The following is an 8,934-nucleotide window of genomic DNA, read 5'->3' on the forward strand; positions in this document are numbered from 1 at the left end:
ATGGCTCCCACTCTCTTCCCCATGGAGTCCAAGAGCAGCAAGACCGACAGCTTGCGGGCGCCCGGCATCCCGCCCGCCTGCAAGCACCTCGCAGAGAAGAAGACCATGACGAACCCCGCGACGGTCATCGAGGTCTGCCCGGACACCACGGAGGTGAACGACTACTACCTGTGGTCCATCTTCAACTTCGTCTACCTCAACTTCTGCTGCCTGGGCTTCATCGCCTTGGCCTACTCCCTCAAAGTGAGCCGGGCGCCGCGGGCGGAGGGGGGCGGGGGCTGCAGGGACCCACGACCCCCTCTAGAGCCCCAGCCTGGCAGGTGCAGGCCGGGAACGGAGCGGGCCACGGCTCTGCTCCTGGGACCCAGAGAGGCGAGGTGTTGGCCAGGGGCTGCCTTCACTTTCCTGAGCTGAGAAAGCCTCCTGAAGGTCTCAGGATCATCAGAGTCCCGCCCAGCTAGCTTAGCTGAACGTGGGGAGAGGGGACTCGGGGCTCAGGGTCCTGTCTTCTGGTCAGGGGCATGGAATTTGGCCTGGCCTGCAGGCACCCCCAGGTAAACTGGGGTGGTGCCAGAGAGCTCGGAACCCCGCACCTGTTGAAAGAGCAGCAGGGTGATGTCAGGGCTCCGGCAGGCCTCACCGAAGCCCCCAGTGCCAGGCACTTGTGCACACTCAGCCGGGCCAGGGCACCCCAGAAGCAGAGCAGGAAGCAGGACCCGTGCACCACCTCTCCCTGAGCCCAGAGCTCCTTGGCGCTGAGAGAGAGCCGGCATGGAGCAGAGCAGGCAGGCAGGCCCATGAGACCCCATCCCCGGCGCAGTGAGAGGAAGGATGGATCGCGGCTACGGAGGCTGTGATGGATGCCCTTGCAGGGGTGCCCTGGGCCAGGAACCCAGCCAGCAGGGTGCCCCCCTCCCGCCGCTCCAGGAAGGGGGCTGGCTCGCTCTGGGCCAGCTCTTCGCTTCCCAGAGCCCAGGCTTGAATGGCCGAAGCCAGATGCGTTCCACTTCCCAGCTGCCCAGCGAGGCGGGGCGGGCGGTGGTGGGGAGAGATGCAGGGCTGACCCGGAGGAAGGACACGGGACAGCTGTGCCTCTGGTGGCCTCTGAGCGCCACATCACAGGCCAGGCTACCCGCGTCCCGTCTCTCCCGTTCGTCCTCAGCACCGCCATCGCCACTGTCATCTGGCCCTGTGCTCCGGGCCCTGGGGTCCACATGGCGGGACCCGTGTGTCCTAGCATGCGTGTGGAAGTGTGTGTGAGACAGAGTGGGTGAGTGCACATGTGCGAGTGTGTGTGACTACATTTATTGGGTGAGTGTGTGTGTCCATCAGGTGAGAGTGAATCGCATGTGTGCAAGTGGGCAGGATTCAGAGTGAACATGTGTGCACGTGTGTATATGAGGGTCTGTGTGACCGTGAGCATGGCCTTGTGAGTATGTGAGTGTAACTGCATGTATCTGAGTCTGTGCATCTACCGTGGGCAGGTGTGTAAGGGAATGTGCACATGAGTATAATTGTGTGTGAGTATATGTGCAAATGCGTGTACCCATGAGCTTGAGGGTCCCGAGTGTAATCACACATGAGTGTGTGCATCCACGAACACATGTGTGCATGTGATTGTAGCTGTGTGAGCAAATGTTCATGTGTCACATTTATCTATGTGAGTGCAATACGTGTGTGTGTGTGTGTGTGTGTGTGTGTGTGTGTGTGTGTGCGCAGGTCGTAGGAACTGGCTCAGCCCTCAGCCCCTCTGCTCTGCTCCTGGGCCAGTGCCAGCCAGCGGGCGTGCTGGCTGGGCCGCTGAGGCTCAGCCGGTTCCCTCTTGGTGCCGGTGGCCTGCGGACTGGGCCCTGGCGGAAGTGTCCCCTCCTCCCCCTTGGCTCAGGCTGCAGCCGGCCGGCTGGCTGGCTCGGGGCAGGTCCATCTGGTGCAGGTTGCAGGTAGGTCAGGCATTTCGGGCTGGTGCTGGGCTTCTGCCGGAGCAGGAGCGGCATGCGGTTGGTCTTCTGGAGGAGCAGAGGGGGCTCTCAGTCCTGCCTGGTCCTTGCAGGGAGCTGGAGAAGGAGGGAATGCTCTGGGGCTTCCGGGGCTGGGGGCGCAGGTGAGCTACCATCTCGCGGTGGGGTGAGGGTGGAGGAGGGGGCTGTCTGGCTGCCTGTGCCTGGGAACTGGCCCGCCTGGCCGTGCGTCCTCTGATCACATGGCCAGTCCTGGGTCCTTTCAAGGACAGGGACGGCTGGGGTCAGGGGGTCCTGGCTTAAGTCTCCTTTGGGAGATTGACTAGTCATCCGGGCTTCCTGAGCCCATGTGCCCTCATCTGTTTACAAAACAAATCAAAGCACTGTTTAAGCCAGTACTGAGAGCAGCTTGCCAGGCCAAGGCTGGCAGGCTGACGGTGTCCCTGTCTGTCCCTCTGCCCACGTGGCCCGCTCAGCGCCACACAGGCCGGGTCCCAGTGCTGAGGCTGAGGCCTGACTTTGCTCAGCCGCGTGCCTTGGGAAGGGCGAGCTACAGAACCTCAATTCTCCATTCATGTCACGGTCACTTGGTGCCTCCTGGTGCCCAGGCCCTCCCACGCGGGAGGGTGCCCAGCTTCTCATCCTGGTGCCCAGGCCCTCCCATGCGGGAGGGTGCCCAGCTTCTCATCCTGGTGCCCACGCCCTCCCACGCGGGAGGGTGCCCAGCTTCTCATCCTGGTGCCCAGCTTCTCATCCTGGTGCCCACGCCCTCCCATGCGGGAGGGTGCCCAGCTTCTCATCCTGGTGCCCAGGCCCTCCCACGCGGGAGGGTGCCCAGCTTCTCATCCTGGTGCCCACGCCCTCCCACGTGGGAGGGTGCCCAGCTTCTCATCCTGGTGCCCACGCCCTCCCACGCGGGAGGGTGCCCAGCTTCTCATCCTGGTGTCCAGGCCCCGGCCTGCTTCTCTCGGTCCGCGGTGTGCTGGGAGCCGAGCACACACCTTGGCTGGTGCGGGCCCTTCCCTCGGCCTGGGAGCTTTTGTGAGGTCGGGCTCTCGGCTGCAGAGCCTGCAAGCCCCTCCCGTCCCGGTGACATCTGCCCACCTGTGTTGGTCAAATGGACCTAGGCCATGGGGTGGGGTGAAGTCAGAGTCTCAAGCACCCCCAGAAATGACAACTTTGCCCCCAACTCGGGGCCAGGCAGGGGCAGGAGACCTCTGGGAGGAGGTGGTGTTCATTCTCACTGGGCCTTGGAGGGGGTCAGGGAGGGGAAGACTTCCAGACAGAGAAAAGAGCAGGGGCTGAGTGGAGAAGGTGGCGCGTTTGCGGGTCCTGAGGCCTGGTCCTCTGCGGGTGGCGGGAGGTGGTCCCGGGGAGCCAGGCTGCAGACACATGTGGTGGCTCTGGAGTCCATCATGTGGGAAACTTAAGACAAAGATGTGACCAGGGCTCTGTCGTCTACAGCCAGCCCAGGAATGGGCAGGGAAAGCCAGGAGGCAGAGGGTGAGGGCCAGTGTGGCCGCCCAGGTGGGGCAGAGGGCAGCGAGGGAGCAGATGCGGCCAGGATGTCACCGCTGCTTGATCCCAGAGGCCGAGGGCTTCTCAGGGACAGGGAGGTCATGAAGAAGAGTAAGAGGGAGGACGCTGTGTGCATATCTGTCTACTTGTACCCGAAAATCAACATCATCCAGCTGTCCTCCCACCCACCAGCCACCCACCCACCCATCCATCCACCAGTCCACCCCCCCGTCCATCTATCTTCCTGCCCACCCACCACCCATCCACCCATCAAACTACCAGCCAGCCAGCCACCGGACAGCCACCCACATACCACCCATCCATCATCTTCCCATTCTGCCACCCACCACCCATCTGCCTACCTGTTCACCCACCTGCCCATCCATCACTCGCCACCCACCCACGTCTACCACCCCCCGCAGTCATAAGGCTTCGAGCTACAGCGTCGTTCTCATTAGGACCGTGTCGCCAAGTGACAGCGCGGTCATCTTGGTCACTTCACACTCTGCAGCATTAGCACACGGTGAAGCCACCTAATGGCACATCTCTCAGAGCCTTGCCCCGTCACTAACGTGTGTGACTATACACCCAGCTATTCTCCATTCCCTTCAGTCCATCCAAGTAGCCACTCAGGCTGGGTGTGGAGGCGCACGCTTGTAATCCCAGTACTAGGGAGGCTGAGACAGGAGGATTGCTGTTCTGTTCACGACAGCCTCAGCTACTTAGGCCCTCCGCAACTTAGTGAGACCCCGTTTCAAAATAAAGAATAGAAAATAGGGCTAGGAATGTAGCTCGGAGGTAGAATGCTCCTGGGTTCCATCCCCAATACCGGGAAAAAAAAAATATCTACCCAACCCACATCTGCCTTTACGTACAATTATACAATTGTTCACGAGTTTCTCCCTCTCTCACTCTCCCCTCCCATCCCCCAGAGCCTTAACACATCAGTCTGTAAAGGATAATTTTATATTTGCCCCGATTTGCCAAATCAAGTAATTGGAACAAACTTTGGGGAAGGAGGCAAAACAAATTACACTGATTTGCTCACAAATGAGAAAAAGTCCGTGAACTTGGCCTTGAGCTAGCCCCTGGACTCGCTGGCCTCGAGCTAGCCCCTGGACTCGCTGGCCTCGAGCTAGCCCCTGGACTCGCTGGCCTCGAGCTAGCCCCTGGACTCGCTGGCCTCGAGCTAGCCCCTGGACTCGCTGGCCTCGAGCTAGCCCCTGGACTCGCTGGCCTCGAGCTAGCCCCTGGACTCGCTGGCCTCGAGCTAGCCCCTGGACTCGCTGGCCTCGAGCTAGCCCCTGGACTCGCTGGCCTCGAGCTAGCCCCTGGACTCGCTGGCCTCGAGCTAGCCCCTGGACTCGCTGGCCTTGAGCTCTTCATTCCTGTAGTCAGTAAACTGATAAGAACATGCTACTCATTAACAGTGGGAGAAGGAGAAGAAAGATGTTAGTTTTAAAACTAGCCACCTGCTAGCTGAGCTGCAAGGTCATAAAGAAACCCAAGACAGGAACACCTGTTACATCCTGAAATGTCACCAGATAGGGGTCCAAGGAATTCCCCCAGACGGGAGAAAAGAGCTCGACTCGGCCTGGCAGGTTCTCTCACGCCATAGGGAGGGTCTTTAGGGTATGTCAAAAGACGTACAAACCGACACCGAAGGAAGCAAAGACCGGGGCTGGTGGCGCATGCCTGTAATCCCAGTACTTGGGAGGCTGAGACACAGGAGGACCTCAGGTTCGAGGCCAGCCTCAACACCTTAGCAAGACCCTGCTTCAAGTGTAACAAGCAATAGAGCCGGAGGCACACTGGAGGGAGAAGGGAAGCGCCCTTCGGGGGTCTCCAGCGCGTCTACCCAACGGGCACTTTGCACATCACGCGGTGTTGACATTAATCACCGGGCTCCTCACAGTCCTCTAAGAGTCCAGGGCTCCGTAAAAATGTAGCCTGGAGGCACTCAGGCTTGGGGAGGGAAGAGGGGCGTTCATGGAGCCTCCTGGAGTTTCGGTGGGTTTCCTCTCCCTTCCCCGTGCATCTCCTTCCTGGCTCTTATTGCTAATTCTACCCTGTGTCCCGCCCACTGGGCGGCTCCTCCCCGTAGCGTCCCTGCCCCGCTCACCAGGCCTCCCTGTCCACACTCAGCCGTCCATCATCCTTGGACCAGAGCGTTGGTCCTGCAGGCCGCTCAGCCCCCTCCTTCCTGCGGCTCCTCTCACTGAGCGGCAGCACCCCATCCGTCCGTCGGGCGCCCTTCTCCACGCTCGCCGTCACGCTCGCCGTCACCCTCGCCGCCCTGCGCCTCTCGTCTCCCTCAGCCCAGCGGCCGGTGCCCTCTGCCTGCCACTTTCCCTGTTTCCCTTCCTTCTCCTTCCCCCACATAGATGGCCCTTCCTGCACCCGCGTTTGTCTCCCCCCACATTTGTCTCCCTCCCTCCTACCCGGCTGAACCCCTCCATCTGTCCACCCACCCCTCCACCCGTCCTCACCATGGCTACGACCTCGCCCATCGTCCTGCCTGTCCACACGCTTGCCTGGGCTTTCATCAGGACTCTCGTCCATCTCGCTGCCTTCCTTCCTGCCAGCCTCCCTCCCGAGCCCCTTCTTTTCCCTGAATCTTCCATGGATGCACCAGGCACCCCTCTGCATCAACACATGGCCTGTGGGCCCACCCGCTATCCAACCAAGAGACCTCATGGTCCGCCCGTCCTGCCTTCCTAGTCCCTCTCCAGTTACTGCGCCCGTGATCACCCCTCCACCCGGCCCCCCTTCCCTCCCTCCTCCTCTCCTCCTCTTCCACCCATCTTTCCCACCTGGCCCCTGGCCCAGTGGCTCCAGGGCGTGCGCTTGTCCTGGCCGCCCACCCACTAGCTGTGAGGCCTGGAGTAAGTAGCTAATACTAATAAGCCTAGTGTCTAGGCTTCGGCTTCTGCCTGTCCCAATGGGGGTGTGCGTGCCTCCCAGCGTGGAGAGAGGTTAATACACGCCATGCTATCCGTGTGCCCTCCCTGTTGGTGTGAGCACCGGCATTTCACACACTCAGACTTCTCTGTTCCAGTTTCACCCCGTTTACCCTCTCCACGGCCCTAGACACACGCCCGCCACCAGTACATGAATCCAGCAACTTGTCCCGGCATCCCCTCTCCCCAGCCGACGTCCCTCCGACCAGCCTTCCTCCCGCTGCTCCTGCCTTCCTTTCTCCTCTCCTCCCTCTCCCTCTTTCACCTCTCCAGAGGCACCACCCGCAGTGTGCATCCACAGTTGATGCAAACGGACCTCTGCACCCTTTCTCCTTCTGAGCCTCCGCGTTGACCCAGCTACGGCCGCCGCAGCCCAGCCGTGGGCCCGCTTCCTTCTCCTGCTCCATCCACCCACCCACGCTCTCGCCTCCCCCTCTTTCTCTTCTACCCCTTTACCCATCCCACCCACACCTCGGCCTCCGCCAATCCCTCTCCCCACGTGGCATCGCTACCCCGTCCACCACCATTTCCTCTGTCTTGCTTATGCACACGTCCGTCATGGATCTGTTTGTCTCTCTGCCTCCTCCACACGTGCACGTGTCTCTCCAGCTGTGCACGGTGGATGAGCATGTGTGCACCCGGGTACAGCTTCATGGTGCTAACTGTGTGTCCTGCTCCTCCTCCCTCTCCACTCCGGCGATGTGGCCGTCCAGCATCCCAGGCCTTCCAGCCATCCCCGCAGCATCAGTCCCTGCAAACTCGCCAGTCACCCTCTGATATTTCTCCATTCGCCACGCGTGCGGCGAATATGGCTGATCCGTGGCAGGCAGCGCGCGGCCCGCACGACAGGGAAGTCGAACAACAGCGGAGCTACAGTCTTAGGTCAGGCCCTGATGCCAACCAGGGAGGACGAAGAAGAAGGAAGAACATGACCTCCCTAGGAGGCTGCCCCTGCAGGGCCTCGGGGTCACGGCCCACCACGCCGTTAGCAAGACGTTCAGCGACCTAGCGAGACCCTATCTCAAAACAAAAATCAAAAAGCTCAGAAGCAGATGGCTCCTGGGTTCAATCCCAGCCCACAAATAAAGCGAGAGCGTAAATGAGGCGTGGCCGAGGGGCGGCGGGTAGAGGGCGGGCAGCGACGTCCTCTCTGGTGGGAGGCGTCCTCCTTTCCGGTGTGCCAGACGTCATTCTGGCAGAGCCGCCCGTGAGTGTGAAGAGGAGTCCAGGAGGATGTGAGGCGGGGCCGAAGCTCCGAGTCCAGGTCGGGTGTGTAGCTGGTGTGGCACGAGGGGCCTGCAGGATGACCGGGGGCGGGCCAGGGCCTCTGTGAACACAGTGAGGATGCCAGCGTTGACTCTGAGTGACGTGAGCGTTCCTTGAAGAATTCTAAGCAGACGGCCCCTGAGTCGCGGCCTCCGGACAGGAGGAGGGACCGCTCTTGCTGCTGTGTGGAGAGGAGGCTCGAAGGCCCAGGGGAGGCTGTTCCGGGAGCCGAGGCCTGGAACTCTAAAATCTCGTCATTTATGCGTACAGGTGATCCCCAGAATCCGGGGGGATCGGTCCCTGCCCCCTCCCCAGACACCAAACTCTGAGGATGCTAAAGTTCCTTAAATGAAATGGCATAGTGTTTACGAATAACCTATCCTCCCGTGTGTGTGTGTGTGTGTGTGTGTGTGTGTGTGTGTGTGTGTGAGAGTGACTGGGGATTGAACCCGGGGCGCTCTGCTTCTGAGCTCTACCCCCAGCCCTAACTGATTTTTTGTTTTGGAACAAGGCCTTGTTAAATCCCTGAGGCTGTCCTCCTAAGTGGCTGAGGCTGGCCTTGAACCTGCGATCTTCAGCTCTCTATGCCACCTTCAGCTCACTTGTCATAGCTAAGGAGGCGGGAGTGCCGCGCCAATCCTCCTTAGACTGTCACTTAGGGCTCGATGACCAAGAAGTCTGCACACGTCCTGTCAGACTCGGTTTTACTCTCAAATATTCCAAACCGAAGGTGGTTGATCCTGCAGATGTGGAACCTACAGGTACAGAGGGATGGCAGACAATTTGTTTTTGTTTTTGTATTTTTTGTTTGCAGTACTGGGGATGGAGCCCAGGGGCATTCTACCTCCGAGCCACACCCCCGGCCCTATTTTTTTTTAATCTTTTTATTTATTTATTTTTGGTGGTACTGGGGTTCTGGAAGCCCTTCTACCTCTGGGCTACACTCCCAGACCTATTTTATTTTTGGAAACAGGGTCTCTTAAGCCAGCGCGACTGACTTCGAACCTGAGCGATCCTCCTGTCTCCGCCTCCCAAGCGCGGGGATTACAAGCGTGCGCCACCATGCCTGGCCTTAATCTTTTTATTTTTGAAGCAGGGTCTCACTGAGTTGCAGAGGGCCTCACTAAGTAGCTGAGGCTGGCCGTGAACCGCGATCCTCCTGTCTCAGCCTCCCGAGTGCTGGGATGACGGCGTGCGCCGCCAGCCCGGCTCTGTATTTGCTGTCTGCCTCC

At 60.2% G+C, this 8,934-nt stretch overlaps 1 protein-coding gene across 2 annotated transcripts in view; it reads left to right on the forward strand.

Moving 5' to 3' along the window:
- IFITM10 (interferon induced transmembrane protein 10) overlaps positions 1-8,934 on the forward strand; it is a gene marked incomplete at both ends in the record, with an annotated part of 17,956 nt that continues 9,022 nt past the window's right edge. Inside the window, one exon of one of the 2 annotated variants that reach the window (XM_080719778.1) lies at positions 1-243. In XM_080719778.1, the coding sequence (XP_080575904.1) occupies positions 1-243 (243 nt within the window). The remainder of the gene's footprint in view (positions 244-8,934) is intronic. The other variant, XM_080719779.1, reaches the window with a different exon arrangement.

The sequence above is a fragment of the Muscardinus avellanarius genome (genome assembly GCF_963383645.1).
Source record: "Muscardinus avellanarius genome assembly, chromosome: 1".
Lineage (NCBI taxonomy): Eukaryota > Metazoa > Chordata > Mammalia > Rodentia > Gliridae > Muscardinus > Muscardinus avellanarius.